The 19,548-nt window shown below is 31.2% G+C and overlaps 1 protein-coding gene across 3 annotated transcripts in view; it reads left to right on the forward strand.

The window, feature by feature from the left end:
* The window catches only part of LOC113511964 (transcription cofactor vestigial-like protein 4), a 47,310-nt gene extending 28,210 nt beyond the window's left edge, over positions 1–19,100 (forward strand). For 2 of the 3 annotated variants that reach the window (XM_026895699.3, XM_031913460.2), the window contains exons 3-6: positions 12,991–13,135; positions 13,715–13,860; positions 15,285–15,410; positions 16,573–19,100. In XM_026895699.3, the coding sequence (XP_026751500.1) occupies positions 12,991–13,135; positions 13,715–13,860; positions 15,285–15,410; positions 16,573–17,030 (875 nt within the window). In that variant the 3' untranslated portion in view covers positions 17,031–19,100. Of the gene's footprint in view, positions 1–10,604; positions 10,799–12,990; positions 13,136–13,714; positions 13,861–15,284; positions 15,411–16,572 lie in introns of those variants that run through there. The other variant, XM_031913458.2, reaches the window with a different exon arrangement.
* Positions 19,101–19,548: the final 448 nt, after the last annotated feature.

A 19,548-nucleotide genomic window follows, 5' to 3' on the forward strand; every position in this document is an offset into this window, starting at 1 on the left:
GTGTGGATTATTTCCTAATGGTAATAAATGTACTAAAGGATTCTCTGACTATAGTTACTCTTAACTAGGTATGAGGTACAGTATAAAATTAGTACTAAATGACAAGTGTGAGTTATTTATTATTTATTATATTATTTTACTCATATTTAGGAAGAAAGTTGTCATGTCGATAAGGTTTGTATGTGTGTTGTTTGTTCATGCTATATTGACTAGACAAGTTCAGACAGGGTTAAAATTAGTGAATCTTTATTGGATTTATATTTAATATACATATTTTGAATATTTATGGGAATAGAATGGAGATATGCAAGTAGTAAAATGTAATATTAGTATTTTATAAATTTCATTATCGAGTTAGTTGTATATGTTGGGCCGTACCCAAGGAGATATGAACCTATTAATATCAAGTTAGGACAATTACTTTAAATATTAATAAAGCAAACACTAACACTGATTATTCACTTCTTTAATAAATTTACATTAGAGGTTAGGAATCAAATAGATAGCATATTGGGAAATGTTCATCACACTTGTATTTGAGGAATGTTCTTGATAATTAGTACTGTATGTATATATTATTGCAAGTACAATTGCAATGGGAATGTTAAACTTCTAATCTTCTGTTCATTCTTGAATTGGAAAGTAAGCTTGGCTACTGATATGAATATAAAACTGCAGCATTACTGGATACTATTAATTATTTCTGGTGTAAACCATGATTATTTATGTCACTGATAATTTAGTTGTATATTACGGTTGATATATGATGATTTTATATTTAATTATATTAAACAAATACAAATAAACAAACTTGCTAGTATTTGTTACGTTGACAGTTGTGATAGATAATCAAAATTCATTTTTTTTTTAGTACGTTTGTTCCGTTTGGAACAGGCTAAGGTCGGAGACCATGCTGCCTAGTCTTCAAAAAGATAATTTGTCTGGAATAATCAAAATTCAATTCAATACATCAATACGTCATTCAATACGTCATTAATATGACAGATGTCAAACAAAAGGAGATTATACACGTTATGATTCTATATCTAAGTCTATAGAAAATTTATATAATTTTCTGTTATTTTATAATAACTGTAGGGGAAATATTGGAATTATTTATATGAGAAATTTCACTTAAATGATATGATAATTATTTAAAGACCTAATTTCTTAGGGATTTAATCATGATGATTTAAACACTAAAACACTTGTTTATCTGAGAAATCCTCTTAGTAAATAGGTTTACTAAGACACTAAAAGGAAGTAGATATAGTATAACTATAGTACAGCTACAATAATTGTATGGGACTTACTGTCCTTTCTATACAAATATATATTTAATCTATATCTTTCACATTATAATTATGCAATATATTGCCTCTACTACTACAACATACACAAATAGGACTTATTGTCCTTCCTATATACCTATATATAATAATTGACCTGGCACTTTAATGTGTAATTTATCAGTACTTATGACAATAACCAATTAGGACTTATAGTCCTCTCTATAAAGCTACATAATTATTTAATCTGATTATTTCACAATGTGATTAATCAAACCTCTACAAATATTACAAAAGATCTCTATTACTATCAACACAATAATAGCTTGTTGGACTTAGTGTCCTCAAACTTATAGAAAACCCAACTGGTTATTTCACGAGACGTTGTTAACTTGTGATTAATCAGTGTCTTTTAAAGGACTTATAGTTCCTTTAGATATATCTCTCTGAATAAATAATTGGTTAATTCACAATGTGGTTAATCAACAATAATATTATATATAATTGACTGGACTTATAGTTCATTCAATAGCACTCATTACTTTTAGTAGCTCTCGACCTATGGGTTGGACTACTCGTTCTTAGGCTCCGGCCTAATCAACAGATTTAACTTGAACCTTGAGTATTCTTGGTATTAAGTAAATAATATTAAATTGACAATGCTATGTTATGATATAGCAATTATCAACATTATATGGCTTGGCCAATTCCAGGGTGTGGAAGGTATCCCCTATCACACAAATCTTCATCTCTATCGGACTGTCTTCACAGGTGATCTCTAATGTCACATTATAGGGCCGAAGGGTTATGTCCCAACAAAGTAAGTTCTGGTGTCTGGGTGATCTCGCTTCTTGGTCTGATCTCTTGTGGAGCCGAAGGGAAACCCCCATTGAGTAAGCTCGTAACAGGGTGACGCTGGGAAACAGTTTCGTACTGTTAGTGGGTGATCTCTATGTCGCCATATAGGACTGAAAGGGTCATCGCCCATGAGTAAGCTCTCGTGTCGGAGTGATCCTGGGATTTCAGTTCCGATCCTTTTGCCTCTGGCAAACACCAATTTATACTGGAAGCATCGTGGGGCTGGTGGAGCCACTGTAATGTTGAAGTAAATGTACTTATGTTTGGTTTGGAACTGAGAATACTCATGCCCTTATTACCATCAGAGTGCATTAATAAATAGTAATACCCTTCCCTACCTTTTAGGAGGAAGAGTTATAGATAGTTGGAAAGTCTTCCACTGGTCCGGGCGTGTGAGGGGCCCGACCGCTCCCCCATTTTTTTTATTATTACAGTTATTCTGTAATTTACTATTAAATTAACATAACTTCCTAGTTACATGAATTATGAGTATAATTCATTAATTATTCTTAATCCTTAAAGACTTATCAATCATCTTCATTTTTTAACTCCTATCATATACCAATTAAAGAACCTTTTGGTTATTACACACACAACGGGTCCTACATTACTAGACGATCACACATTTATTTATTTGGCCAAATGATCAAGTGTTCTATTATAAGATCTGTTCAATATTATGTATTTATTGTAAGGGTTTATATGATTCATAGGTTGTTTGGGGTGTATAAGACAATATAGGTATGGGGTTATATTGAGAGTGTTAGGCCATTCTTTAGGGTAGGTTTTCATTAGATTTTCATAGATTTCATTAGGTTAAGCCTTCGTAGGCTTTTCTTAGGCTTTGTAGGTTTTCCATGTGTAGGTTAGTTTAGAAGGTAGTTATTTTATATAAGGGGATACACAGGGGCAAAAGGGGGGACCATCACAACGTGCAGGTCGACATGACAGGACATATTGCTAGCAATGGGACTGGTAGTCCACATTATTAACAGTCCCCCCCCCCCTTCTCCCAGTAATAAATTACTCTAATATATAAAAAATAAATATTCTTATTACCAAAGGATAATTGTAATATTTAGACTCAGTTTTCTTTGCTTTACTGCCGCGTACCCATATTTCCAATTGCTGTAGGTATTGCTATGAAAAATATTTACCGTTACTCAGATAAAATGTAACTTTTTATCAATGAACAATTTTGAATTGGTCTAGTAGTCCCAAAGAATATTTCCAATATCCAACAAACAAAAAATTGTACCTACCTGCAGGATTTAATGTTGATAATCCTGAAATTTTAAAATTGCGCATGTATGAGACATGGCTTATTAAAATTTACTATTAAGTGGTTTTAGTATATGTCCAATTACATTTTAAACATTAAACTATATTTAGTTTAATGTTTAAAATGTAATTGTAAATTACCTATTGGTAATTTCTAACTTGAGATCAAGCAAAATGTTATTGTAAACACTACGAGCATAGTACGTTTATACTCCATAATAAATAATAGAAATGAGAAAGTGAATTTGTTTACTTGGTACCTCTTGTCAGTTTAAAAAATCAATGTGCATTAGACATGATTTTTGGGTTACTATTCACCTTTAACTATCCACTGCAGAACATAAGCCCCTCCGCCCCTTATTAGGGGGTTTTGCCAGTAGTTTCTACACTTGGCAAGTTAATTGGCACCCCCAGGTAGGCTTCTAAGATGTTTTAAGAGGGACACTGCTGCCCATCCCTCACCCTCCCTTAGTTACCTCTTACAACACCCACGGGAAAGGAACAGATGGCCTATTTCTATGCCGAGACCACACTGCTATTCGATTTCGGGATACATGTGCTATTTATATACTTGGACTCCTTTTCAACTCGACTAATCAATACTGTGTCATGCCAAAGTAATGGGAAAGGAATCCCAAACTAAAGAAAATATATAATAAGGGCTACTAGGTACAAGGTTGCCAGCTGCGAATTTTGATATTTACCTCAAAGTGAATGAGCAAAAAAGTAATTCCTTCTGTTTATATTTTTTCCCCTCTCCTGATCCCATTCACTGTTATGTATGTTCATTAAAATGTTTTACTGTAATTATGTACCTCTAGACTTTACAAGTATTAAATTACCCAAATTTTTTATATTCCAAAAAAAATTACCCAAATTTCTCCAAAAATTTTGTTTGTCAGACGAAATAGTTAAATATGTTACCTAGGTACTTAATTATTTCGCCTTTCCCTTTTTTCTTTTATTGAAGTAGGATAGTTATAGGTAATCTGCTTATATATATATATATGTGTGTGTGTGTGTGTGTGTGTGTGTGTGTGTGTGTATTTTTAAAATCGGTTAGTAGATTTCGAGTTTATCCATGAGACATTTTTATAATATTAGTATAGATGGAGATTATCTCTATTATATGTCATATATTTATGTAATGTATAATTTAATAAATATAATTCACAAGGGTCATTATAAAATACTATCTACTATAATATTTATAATTAATAAAAGGAAACAGTGCAAAATGATATAAATCAAAATGTTAATAAAAGTAACATTAAGTAATAAGATCAATATTGAAATATGATATTTACTCTCCCTTAGGCCTCAAGTCCAAGAGAACACGCAAAATACGGGAACTGGAACAAGAAACTAATTAAACTTTAATTTTATATTTCTTTAATACGTTGTCTTTCTAATATTTTAATAGCAATTGATTACATTTTACAAACAAATTACACAGAATAGATTAAATTATAAAGTTCTTCATGTACTGACATAACATCATACATGCCTACTCTGTTTATCTGTAGTAATAGATAATAGGTATTCAGAGTCAATGCAAATCTGTATATACTTTACGCCTTTGCCTTACTTTATATTAGTTCAAAAAAGAAAATTCTGATGAAATAAATTTATTCAGAACTAAAATCCCTGATGAAATAGTCCAAAATAATAGCGTACAGTGAAAACTACTGGAATGAAACTTAAGTGCACAGACATTTCTTAGGTACGTGTAGGAGCCAAATAGATAAGAAAGAATTTCCTGAAATTCTCACACCCATAGCCGATAACGTATACAGAACGGGCAAAAATGCGGCAAATAGCATATAAAGAATTCTAAGGAAAATCCGTCTCTTACATTTATGACGAAATTCGCATCCATGCCTATATTCATAGGAAATAAAGACTCCTTTTTTAAAGTTGATTTAAAACGATAATCCACACAAAATGAGGAATGCGGAATGTTTGGACGTCAGTGGCTTTCCTCACTTTCGCTGCAAACATCCGCCTTGCGCGGTTGCACTGGTTATGTTGTGTAAATAATCAAGTGCAATGTAATACCAAACCTAAGCTCATTTACGGACGCTTGATAATTCAGAATAATGAGTATGTGCATTGCTATTTATTTCTATTAAATCTGCTAATTAATGTTTGTATCTCATTATAGGTTAATTTACCTATATGTATATATATATATTTTATTTATGGACTAACAATCGAATGATAACCCCGTCTGCACTATATGTGTATGCTGGCGAGGTACCAGTGAAGCATGATAAGTGAAGAAGAATTCAGGTCAGTTGACCTACCCACACGACGAGTTCATTGAAATTATATACGATAGAATGAAATTATATATTTTCAGGGGGGACCGCGTGGAGATCGATACGACAGAAGTACATTCCCTCCCCTCTATATAGGTATATTAAAGGTAGTCTGAAAGTAACGCCATTAATAAAGAAGTTGAGAAATATAATCATTTGTCATGTGATTAAGAAAATTTGATAAAGAAAGTATTATGTAGATAATTATCAAGCGTAGAAAGAGATCCAAAATAAATAAATGTACCGTGTGAAAGATGATATGGTCAAAAGTATGACGTGGTCAGAAGGGTATTGAATACTAACATGATTGCAAATATAGATGACTGAAAGAGAAAAACTACATTACGTTAACTCCAAATAGACATGGGACAAGGGCAGGAACATGATGATAATTCTAATATTTCGATGTGCTAACGTAATAATGGTATATAATGAACAATTACGAAGCTTGTTACAATTAAAACAGGTGTGTATCTTATAATTAAACAATATTCTTATTACATCTATCTACCCACCAAATGAAGAATTTGTTTGATTCAAAGTCAATGCAGCCTATTTGCTATTCTATATTGCATATAAAAAGTTAACTTATGTAAATTAAAACCATGTCTGTATCAAAATCGTCCAACATCCGTTTGCATTGTTATAATTTAAATAATGCCCACATTAAGCTACTGAATATTTCGTGACGGTAAACGCACCTGTGAGCTCACGTGTATACAAACTTCTTCGAAACCCTCCAGGTATAGACCCAGCTACTGGCTTCACGCAAGTTATACAGGTATAAATTATCGAATTTAAATGTAAATCATATAACTATAAATTCCAACCAAATTGTGACAATTTGATTGTAACGCTTTTCGTAAAAAAATACTAAAAATTACTCAAATTAAGTATAATTAAACTATTACATATGAACTTTGTTTCCGGATATAATTTGACGTTTCTATGTGATTAAATAGAACCACATAATATCAGTACAGTCGTAAATAAAATTTTAAGTTATAAAAAATGTAAATTACTATTTTTTTCAAACCCTGAACTGAGAGATTAATGGGAATAAAATGAGTGTTTGTTATCACTTTTCATTCTAACGCCTCAACCAACAGACGTGAATCATTCGAACTTATAGCGATTATTTACATTTAATATTACACAATAAAATACTTAACAATTAAAATTAAAACTAAATTATTAGAATTGTATAGAAGCTTTATAAAAATTAACTGGTTTACTAGCTCTTCTAAATTGTCACTTTATATGATTTTAGGATTATATTTTGTATTCGAAATATTGTTTTTTGCTAAGAAGATTTTTACATACTGCTTTTTCCAATTTTATGTAGCCAATCACAATTAACTGAACGGAAATCACTTATCAGAGATACACTTTATTCTAAAAAATGGTGCGTGCAAACAGAATCCCCATAAAGCAATTCATCTCACAAATTAGAGGCTGCAAACGGATACATTGCTCAGGGCAAACTGCGAATACTTCCACTCACTGAATTACACGTATCCTGTGTTTTAAATTATAACATAGGTTTTTGTTTGCGAAAAAAAGCTGGAGTACCTAAATTAATAACATTTTATTCGTGTTCAATTCAATGTAAGCATGTAATGTGTCATTCTTGAACATACATCTGAATACTATCATTCTGATTCATCATAACAATCATTAATTGTCCACTGCTAAACATAGGCCTTACCCATAAAGGGTATTTAATGGGTAATAATGGAATGGTAACCCCACCCGCGCTATCGGTATACACCGGCGGGGCACCAGTGAGGGATGATAGATGAGGATGAAGCAGGTCAGTTAGCCCATCGTGACGAATTCAACAAGAATTGTCACGATGGTTTCCAGGGGGAACCACGTGGAAGTCGACCTGATAGGGTATATTGCTAGCAATGTCTAAGTCCATTGCTAACAATCCCTTTCCCTCCTATAAGGGGGGTTTAGCCATTAATTGCCACTCTTGGCAGGCAAGTAGGCAACCGCTATTAAGCTTTTGGTGATGTCTTAAGAGGGACGCTGCTGCTCATCCCTTGACTAATAAGTTCCTTTAGTCGCCTCTTACGACACCCACAGAAAAAGAAGGGGTGACTAGTCTATGCCGAGACCACTTTGATTATTAAATGGAAATTAGTACATACTAAATTTAGTGAAAACTCACTGGTACATTGCTTTATACCTACCTAAAAATTCAATCCTTGGTTTGATCTCAATCCGCCAAAACTTAGAAAATAACCTCTTTTAAATTTAATAAGCATGTGGCTACAGAGGTATGATCTGATGTACAGAAGTATAATATTTAAATCCCCAGAAATGGCATTGCATGAAGGGTGTCACGGGCGACACAGTATACTCTGTTACGTAATGTTCATATTTAAAGGCGATAGTTATCACTTTCCATCCAATGGGCCGTTAACTTGTGTGCCATTCTAAGTTGCAATAAAAAGAGTATTGTAACTTTAAGCAGTTACTACCATTTTCAGTTAGGTATTATTAATTTTATTCTAAACATGTCCTAAGAATAACATCGTAGTAGAATGTTGTTATAACACATACATTATTAACAGTTTTCTTCATTAAATAAATCATTAAATATTCTAAATTAATCTTATCTCTTGAAGACAAATAGTAGCAAAAAAATTGTCCCACTTCCAATACGATTGTCCATAACTCCACAAAGATACGTAGGTACTTAAATGGAGCCCGTGACTATAACCGTGGCGCTCCGCTTCAATGGAGCGCCAGCAAAAATAAAATAAAACACAGAAAAAAAATAGAGCAACAAACGCCTGTTTAATTATACTCTGTTGAGTGGTTTAGAAAATATTCCTTTGCGGTATTTCTAGTAGAACTGTTTTACAAGACGAACAATGTTGACAATGATATCTTTAATAATAAAATACTTACCATTATTATAATTTAATATAAGTTTTGATATTTAAAAATAAGAAGAAATGTTATAAAAATGTGATGTGTTTAATTCTCAGTAGAGCGAGATTATTAAATTGAATCCACTAGTCATGCTACCACTAATGACTTGTTCGATTCTGTTATTAATTTCTCATTTCTTTTCGGCGAACCATCCAGACTTAATTAAAGCAATGGCGCCAAAGCATAACCTGTCGGTGAGCCTTTACATCGCTCTATTAGACAATAAAAAAGCTAATGCTTATACGGTCCTACAACAGAGAAGCGCGGCAACTTCTCACAGCTCCACATCGACTCCCTTACCCCTCACCTGACCGCACAAAAATAAAACACAACCTTCCAAGGATACAACCACCGTAATGTTCAATCTCTTATACTTTTTAACGATTATGGGCTCTATACTACAAGCAACAGAATTCAATTCATTTTTTTATCGCTGCTTAGTTTCGAGAAAATAATTTAAAGCCTTATTGACTACTGTATACGGCCTACATTCAGTTGGTTGAAGGTTCTATAGATGTAAGAAGGGAGAAGAGTGCGGGGGTTCATTAATCCCCGCGCCCTGCGCTCACGCACTTTCATGAATGGACCGAACAGGTTGATGTATACTAAATACAGGCTGTTATATTCTAGCATACAGTGTCTGTTGATATACTACTTTATAAAATATGCATTAAGTAAATTATCGCAATGTCCAAAATAGTCATTATAATCTTTTTGTGATATTGAATATATACATATTACTTTTATCTGAATTTACGAAACAATAATGTTATCAAATACAATATAAGTATGTTTTATATTGAACAATTCGGATCAAGCGACTGACAAACAAAATACGTATTCGGTCATGCATTTATGAATAAAGTACTCAGGAAAATCAGGTCAGTAATGAAAACAATGTTTTTCTTTGATATGACCATGTCTTACTGACTTCAAAATGATGTGATGTCATCATTTCCTTTGTTTTTTACAGACAGAGGGCAAAGATCAAAGATGTTATATTTTCATTGTCATTTATCACATCTTTGTGTAAGAAATCGGTTGTGAACTCAAGTTCAAAATATTTCTAAAATTGAAAGCATACTTTTAGTGTACTGAATCGTTTCTATAAATATCTTTCAACTTTGTTTAGTGTATTTTCAATAATTTCCATAATGTTCCTATTAATATGTAACTCGTAAGTGCTCTGTACATCAATTAATCAGGACAGTGTATGGTGGTATTGATATATCATCTATTATCCTTTTGTACGCTGTTGCAAATTCAATATTGACATAATAAACAGTCATTTGGAATGTGATAAAGTAAATATCAAATCGATCGTTAACTATCGAAAAGCGTATTTGTAAAATGGTTAGAATTAAAACCTCAGTGTGTTAACATGGTTTAGCAGAAATTTATTCCAAATTTGAATTCTGAACCGCAAAGTAGCATCTTATCTTATTGTATTCGTATAAATATCCTCGGATTTGGAGGAAATTCTAAATCCGGTCTGATTTTACATTCAAATTGTTCGGTTTAGATATTATCTTATTGTCATTGAAGGACCAAATTTAGATACATATTGAAAACTTATATGGAAAATTTATCCACTTAGACTAAATTTAATAACACGCTGTACCCGTAAGGTTCGAAGGAAGCGCCGCAACGTCCGGCCGCGTGGATGTAGCGTGATGCTCTTTTTCCTTTTCGGTTTGTTTTTTGTTCTTCATCTCATTTATTTATTCCAATGTAATCTCTTCCAGTTCATTTTTTATTCAGTCGGCCTTCAGTGTTACCTGTGTCGGGACGCCGGTACTCCATCTTATATTTACCTGGATCACTTGCTAAAATTTGAAGTTCATATTTTGGAAATTGTGTTTTTGGAACATGTGTGGCAGAGTTATTATTGTTGTGATATATAAAATGTGATAGGACATAAAATTTGTGTCTATTCTATCATCGTACGTCGCCTTTGCACAGTGATGATGGAACTACCGCATTACCTTCTACTCTTGGCTCGGACTTCGTTAAGTAGCCAGCAATTCGATACAATGGAACCACCACAATCGCCCAAATTCAATGTGCCCTTATGGCAACCATGGATTCCTTCGCCAGGAAAAGGTATATTTATTTAATTATGGGTAATTAAGTAATCTATAATATCTAGGTATATTAACATCGTTAGGGTTTAAAAGTCTTTCTTTAATTTTTGTTTAACGATAATTAGCTAAAGTTATCTATCTATATATTTAAAATATTTTAAATAAATAGATAAACAGACAAATCATAATTTAATAATTCAAAAGATATTAGTCTAATTCAATATCTGATATATATTTTTATTAGATTTCGGTCAAGCGAATCATGATATATGATGATATGACTTGATTCTTGTATAGCATGAAATCGCATAGAGAATAGAGCTCTTTGTTAATGTTTGGTCGTTAAGTACATGCAAAAAATCTTAGATGATATTAATATAAACGAGTTCTACTGTTACATACAAATATTACAGTATTTACTGCTTATGATGATTTATGATAATAAAATTAAGTACATACAATTCTAGTACGTAATATTCTTTAATATGTATATCGTAGACGAAGTCCTGAACGTAACAATAATTGTAATATAGATATCTGAAGAGATAAATACACCCATTTTGTGGAAATTTATTTTGTGGTATTATGATCAGAATAATACTCGGAATGTATATATATTTCAACATCTTTTTTCTACCTATCTATATGCGAATCACGTACAAATATACAATAACAATAAAATTTTAAATACATACGTAACTGTAATTCTTATATATAATTACACAAATATGTGAATAAACCTAAATAATTATACCTAACTCACATCATTCGGTTGTATAAATACACTTATGTTTAGTTCTAAGTATATGCCTAGCAAGGAACCTCAGTGTATTAGTAGTATATTATGATCTCATAGGAAAGAATCTTAGACTAATGTAGCCCAGTTAAATAATTACGTATACTAGTACATTGACAAAGTCTTAAGTTCGACGCACGGATTAGACAGAAGTAGATATGTCGAGTTATTTTATTTATAATTGAGATTCGTAGATAGCTGATTGCGTCAGTGATACATTGATACTAATGACGACGAATTTTATCCTGTAAAGGGGCAATAAATTTTGTATAATAATGTTTATAAATCAATCTAATTTAAAGACATTTTAATGCTTTGTTATTATACTATTATCGACAAGTGTAAGCATTTTAAGAGAAAGTATTAATTTGTTATTGCGACAAGGTACAAGTGTTCACATATACACGTGTGTAATTTATACTAAATTGGATTAATCAAGCACTCCGTCTTCTGGATCAACGGAAGGTTTCTGTGCCAACAATTATTCAATTAGATTCTTAATTTGCTTTTGATGTTAAACCTATTAGTATTACCATGTGTAAAAAATAATCTTTACTTACTTTTTACTTATTAGTATTAATATTAAATTAAAACTTTGCTATCGACACTATTGTCACTTTACTGTAAAATTAAGAAAGACATAGGACACTTTTTGTCCCAAACATGTGGAGAAGTTGCATACAGTTAACGGTCAAAATAATTTATTATTTATTAGTGATTACATGCATTGAATGAAATATGAAAACTGAAATTATTAATATATTATTGCTACTGCATATGTACATAGATAATTTTCTTCTAGACAAAATAGGTGCTTACTAATTTAGATTGACGATGCATTAATATAAAAATAAGTGGGCAAGGAAAATATTACAGAAAGTACATACTTATTTATATAAGTAATTTTACGAAAATATGCACTGATCATTTGCCTTGTATTTTGCGTTCTGTCACCGTAAAGTGTTATGAATAACTTTGTCTGGTTTTTATAACACTCTTTTATGATAAAACAATTATGACCAGTACATATCAATTGTCCAATCCTCGAGCTAAGACATTATATCTTACCAAGCATTAATAATTTATTTAATTACAGTGTAGATAATATAATTATAATGCATTGATATCCGTTTATGTTGATTTTTCAAAGTCATGTATAAATCAATCTTACCTGGCTGTATTTTACAAATATTTTAAATTGTAGACATTAAAAGTAAAATGAATTAGTACTAAAACGAATATAAATATTAGTAATTTTTTTATTTGTATCTATGTAATCTCAAGCTTAAAAATTTTATATTGAAAACCACTTGTTTCAATATCAGAGTGAAAATTATCAATCTAATTATTATGCATAACAGTATTATTATTTATTTATGTGTATAGTTTAATAACCAATATACTACTATTTTCAGAGACACCGAGCACTGCATCGAGTGGCGAGTCTGAGGGTGACCGTACTCTCTCACCTGAAGCGCCCAGGACTCCTCAAATCAAGGAAATGACTGGCAAATGGCGCAGAGAGCGAAGGTCAATGAGACAGCCTGACTACAGACCTAGGTAAAAACTAAATACACTCACTTTTTAGACTTTAGATATCGCAGTGAATTTACTTCCTCGTAGATACACAGAATGAAGATTAAAAAAACGACGTCATATATTGATTTGCCTTATTTCCAAGATTTTTAATAAAGTGAAAAAGAAAGAAAATAATTGAAAATCTCTACACAAATAAGACGTAGGTATGTAAGTATAATAAAGGTAAAGGCCCTTTACTCTCTGTACCTATCCAAAAAGGACATCGTATAAAGGATAAATCCAATTTGGAATTAACGAAAAAAATTTGTATTGTCATGTGTACTTGCTCTGGTTTTTTACGCAATTTACCCATCCGATGTACTGTAAATTTAGATTAGCTTAGCACTGTAACTGGCTTCTCTCGAGACAGCTGACCCCTACCATTATTATCCATACCTGCTAAAAAAGATAGCAAAACTCACGTGATTTAAGTTCAATTTCAAGTAAAATATATAATTATATCTATCTACATAAAAAATGGGTAAAAACAATGTTTATAACTTATTTTAGATTTTTTTTTATTATACATATTTACTAAATTATCTTTGTTTTTTTTTTCAGGGAAAATGGCAAGATGGCGCTACGATCGCAGTCATTCAACGAAAGGCGTTGTGTGGCAACGGTAGCGCGCGCACAGCCACATAGCGACGGAGAGCTCTCAGATGAAGTGGACGATGCTCCCACCAATTTAAGCTATAATGAAAAAGGTAAAAGTCTTTCGAAATTTAGGTCCTTCAAATTCATCTTCAAACACTAGCTACTATGCACGACTACTCTATGAAACCAACTCTCACCATGAGTATTTCCACACATACAATGAAACCTTCAAGAAAATAGTATATTTATAGCATATATATAAGAGCATATACTCCTTCCTAAAAGGTCGACAATTCACCTGTAATCTATCTAGTGAGCCGCCTGTTCATTTAACCCTGTATATTATTTGAAACATTAAACTTGTGAATAAGTCAGTAAGATAAATATATAAAAAGTAAATTATATTGGAACAATAATGCAAATATCGCAGTAGAACTATAAGTCTTAAATAGCTATGAAAAATATTTAGTTCGAGATAACTATATTGGAGAGATAAGAACTATGTAAGTGTAGTAATATCTGTAATGTCTAAAGAATCAGCGAGCTAAAGTGATGATAGACTCCTAAATAGATCAATATACTAATAACGCATGAGAAAGAAAGGTGGTCGAATGCCAATCTCATATAGGAAATACAGGCTGGTTTATTATCAGCTTTGTATTGTACTCAATTTTGATATATGGATTTTAATATATAAACGGCCAAAAATAATTAGGAATAATTTTTTTTTATTCTCCCATTTATGACAATTTTATTTATTTCTTTTTGTAATTAAAAATATAATAAAAAGTTTTTATGCTAGTATTATTTTTTGTTGGAGTTTCCAACAAGCTTAATATCTAAAATCATATTTAAAAAATTCAATCATATTAACAAACTTAAACATTTATAATACCTATTTATTTTATATTATTATACCTATCTTAATTTAAATTGAAATTGTAGGCTCAATAGAAATTGAACTTGGGTCCAACTAGTGAACCCTCTTTTACGGATGCTATAATAGTTAGGTATCCAGCTGTTTTGTAACTCTCAACTGTAACTATAGTCAACTTTATAATTGAATTAACTAACGGGGGCCAAGTGTTATAGAAGAGGATACTTCACTCAGATCCCGACAATGACGTGAACTGTAACAATTTTAAACAAGTCGTCCATTTTGAATATACATGGAAATTACACCACGGGTTTATATTACGTTTATACCTTGTCAAACAAAGAAGGGAAATATTGTTAGGTATATAATAATATATCTATGAGTATATCCTGATTTGGCCACAACGCCTAGCTGAAATGACTTCATTTTTGTAGAATATGTCTTTAGTTTCGTCTTAATCTTAGATGTCTAGCAATAATAAATAATCTTTGATTTAAAAACAATGTTGTAATGTCTACATGTATAGAATAAACTATTACAGTTACCATGAATTTGTCAAAACAAATTATATTTGATTTTTTTATAATTTTATCAATTATCACATAGGTACGTTTATTTATATTTTATTTTTAACTATTTTATTGTTTTTGTCTGCAGGAGCGCCACCAGAATATCCTGGTGGAAAATATGAAGCGCCTATCGATATGCGACTGCGAGCGCGACCTGCGCCTCCTCCTTACAACCGGCCATCTGTCATCACAAAAAGTAATGACACTCCACCAGGTAAGATCCAAATGAAATACATGAATTTAAAATACTAGAAAAATCCAGGAGACGTTGTCCTGTCTGTGTATTATGTAGGTACAATTCATGATAGTCAATTACCACCCGGTCATCAATCTGCATTTGGTTTTCTATTAGTTAACAAGTAGATTGCAGAGATGTATATATAATTATATTAACTGCTCGCTCCAGCTTCGTATGTGTGTACTAATGAAGACTAAAGTGAAAATTTGGTCTCATAAAACCTTATTGCTTCTTTCGATCACTTTTTATGTATTTTTTTTTACCCAAATTGTTTACTTTTCAGTACAATTTTCCATACATTTTTTCTATACAAGCCTTATCCTAATTATAAACAACAAAAAAATAGTTAGCCAAATAGGTAGAGCCGGTTTGAATAGATACATTACATACATTTGGTAATTGTTTTTTTTTTATTCGCAAAAGGCTAGTGTAACCTTGCCCATTAACAATGAGAAAACCAAACGGGATGTTAAAAGGAACAGTGCGAATTTCGATATTAGTAATATTCATAGTTTGATGTTATAATGAAAAATACAGGAAGCTAAGGGGTTATTAATGAAAAGGACGATGAGCTAACATTAAAAATTATTGTTTAGAGATGGATGTAGGTACATCTATTTGAAATTAATAAACTTCGTTATCGTTTCCCCGATTATCATTAAAATTAGGACATTTAAACACGTACTAATATAGATATTTTCACGGAGAAGGGTATGCTACTTACTTACTCCTCTGGACTAGAGTATGGCCTATGTTTAGCAATAGACAATTGAGGGTTGACATGATGATGGTATGATATAGTATACAATATTTTGTCTACTTCATGTTTGAGCTGCTTATTATCTACATAATTTTCAATTGCTCAACATCAATATGCCTATATATTTAGATTCCAATGTCACTAACACATTGGTTTAAGATATACTAGACCGAGTATTGTTTCAATCGTATTATACGCATTTGTAAATTGATAGTAATCTCTATTCGATAAGTCGCCTGTGTCGTGACCAGCCTCAATTAGATTCAATCGTTATTATTTTGCATTTAATGAGTTTTGTTATTACGTAAATTAAGTACGCTAAGTTTTTATTAATTCAGTGCTTCTAGTCTCATGAATAAAAATGGTTTTGTTTCATAGGTTCAATGTCAATGTGTGATCCAGTGATAGACGAGCATTTTAGACGATCACTAGGAGACGACTACATGAACTTATTCAAGAAAAACGGAGAGAACGTCCAGCCAGGTCCAAAACCAAACACCAAGGACCGAGCGAGCAGTCCAATCCAATTCAAACCCGAGGAACCCCCGAAACCAACTAAAACAATAGCCATGGAAGTAGACGATGCTAGTCTCTGGGTTGACGACCACTTTGAGAAAGCTCTCGGTGACACGTGGCGGCAGATACAAACGTCCAGATCAAAAGATGGCGAGAAAACACAAACGTCGAGCAAAGGAGTGGTTGACGATCACTTCAGCAAAGCACTTGGCGATACGTGGAAGAAAATACAATCCTCCAAGATAAACATTGACGCATCGAGGGAGAAATCTAAAGAACAAACCACGAAAATTATTTCGAGGAGCGGAGTCGTAATATAATAAGAGTAGTTAAGGCTCTGGGTGGTTCGGTTTACGGCCTTGTAAAATTTACGAGGCATTTTCATGATGCTAACTGGAGTATCAATAAATTCCCACTTGTTTAACATAAAGGAAGCTATTAGATATTTTATTGTCAGCACGACATCTGATGAATGTCATTTTTTTTTATTATTTTCAATTAAATCTGCGAACCATGACATTCTGTTACCTTAGGTTTTGGGTATAAGTTTTGAAGGTGTATTTAATTTAATATATCTATATAATTTAGTGCTAATAGTCAATTAGTAGTCACCAGTTACACAGTGTAAGGTATTACCTCAATGTAAGCGCTTTTGCACAATTCACTATAGGTTAATAATTTTATAATGTATTGTAAATATAATAATTATTAAAGTCACTGTATTTTAAATACAAGAAGAGATGATGGGTGATTATCTATAAGATTAATTATTAACGATTATGTTCCTTGTGTACACTTTGCGTATGTATATGTTTGTAGTAGGTAATGTTTAAAATATGTATGTTTGGAGAAGTATGAGAGAGTACGAATGTTACAATGAAAGCCCAACGAAACATATTATGTGGGATGTTATTTATAAATAACATTATTTTATTATTTTTGTCTCATATAAAATTAATAAATAATTCGTATGTCTATCTGTCTAGAGAACAATTAATTGATAATTGTGTTTTGTTGTGATAAAATTATTAACTGAAAACTAATTACATACGTTTTAAGGAAGGAGAGAAATGATCAAATGTTATATTCAAATGCAACGAATTTGAAATAGTCCAGTGAAACTACAACAGAAATTGTTGAATGAAATGACCTTGGTTTGGCAAACGAAGAAAAATTCCAATACGCGACAAGAAGAAGAGAACACGTGTTACTATAATAAATATAATATGTCATTAAAATATTTTTTGCAATAAATTTCCAATCAATACTATCTAATCAATTTTATAGATTACAAAAAGAATCAATTGAAAATTAACAATTATTTTATATGAAATAAATATCTTCTTAGACCTTTAAGTCTATTCAAAATTGTTAATTACAAGCATAAGATTATTAGATTCAAATTTATTAAAAAAAAACAATAGTTGTATTTATTTTTAATTCGCCGATGTAACAACGACTCTTTTATTACTATATAAGTATTGATCGCTTCTTTTAATTTACCTTGCCTTTTAGATAGGGGATGTATTTACAAATTCTTTGTCTATTGTATTTTTAATTGAAATTAACAAGTCCTGTGTAGTGGTATTATATTTTATTAATCGACTTCAGAAATAGAAGAAGTTCTGTATTCGACTGTATGTGTTTTTTTTTTGTTGTTAAGGAGAAAAGCAAGCCAAACCTTGCAGCTAAAATATTATACATTCTTGCAAAGAAGTTCAGTTACTTTTCATGCAGATAATGATCGGCAATCAATTATGAATCCATTTGATAATTTTGCTTAACAATGCTTTAATGTTTTGTGAGTGTAATAAAGAAGAAGTTTTAATTCCATGCAGTTTTTATCGCCAACATTGAACAATGGCTTGGATAATTATGTCAAAGGCTATTATATTATAATGAATTGTTTGCTAGAACTGTCATACTGTTGACAATAAACTATCAATAAACGCTCATCTTACATAATTGAGATATTCCCATTAATCATAAGAAATACTAAGTACCTACCTATGTAGAATGTATTTTTCATTCGGTAGAAAGATTTCCTTAATAAACACTCTTCTATAAAAATTAAGATAAACAATAATAATTCGAAATTTAAATAGTAACCTACAGTATTTCGAGATATATCTTGCAATTTTTATCAAAATTAGCTTAGTAATTTTTGTTGATTATTGTAAAAATAAATCTCAACATTTCCTCTTCATTATAGATATTATTTTGTATGAACGAGATGATAATAAGTTTGGTTAATGTAACCAACGTAATCCTAATTACCTACCTACATAAAATATGTTATGTAAATGAATGTAAATAAAATTTCCTATTTATGCACTCTATAGTTATAAAATGTCGCTGAAAGAAAATACATAAATATAAATGAACAAAAATATTTGTTTTATTTTTATTTATTATTAGTTTTATTTAAAATTTTGAGTTATTAATTGTTGAGCTTTGTTGTAAGCACAGATATAGAAATAACTGACGTATTCTCAATTTATATAAAAACTAAACATGTTATATGTTATCTATGTTATCTCATTAGGACGAGTTTCTTAATTCTTTATATTTTTTCTGCGTTTGTTACCTCATAACTCCGTCATTTATAAGCCGATTTGAAAATTCTTTATTTATCTAAAAGGATATATTTTTATATTGCCGTGGTAGAAATTTTATCAAAATCGGTTCAGTAATTTAGTTTTTAAATCAAAATAACTAGTTTTTCTACGATTAAACCGGGTGTTTTTTGTGAAACAAAATCTTAAATTATGCCCTGAATAAAATACAATGACAATAAAAATTAATAGTGTCGTACTATTGTTCACAGACAGAAAATTT

This window comes from Galleria mellonella, unplaced genomic scaffold, assembly GCF_026898425.1.
Source record: "Galleria mellonella isolate WM207_F2 unplaced genomic scaffold, CSIRO_AGI_GalMel_v1 utg213, whole genome shotgun sequence".
NCBI classification, from domain to species: Eukaryota; Metazoa; Arthropoda; class Insecta; order Lepidoptera; family Pyralidae; genus Galleria; species Galleria mellonella.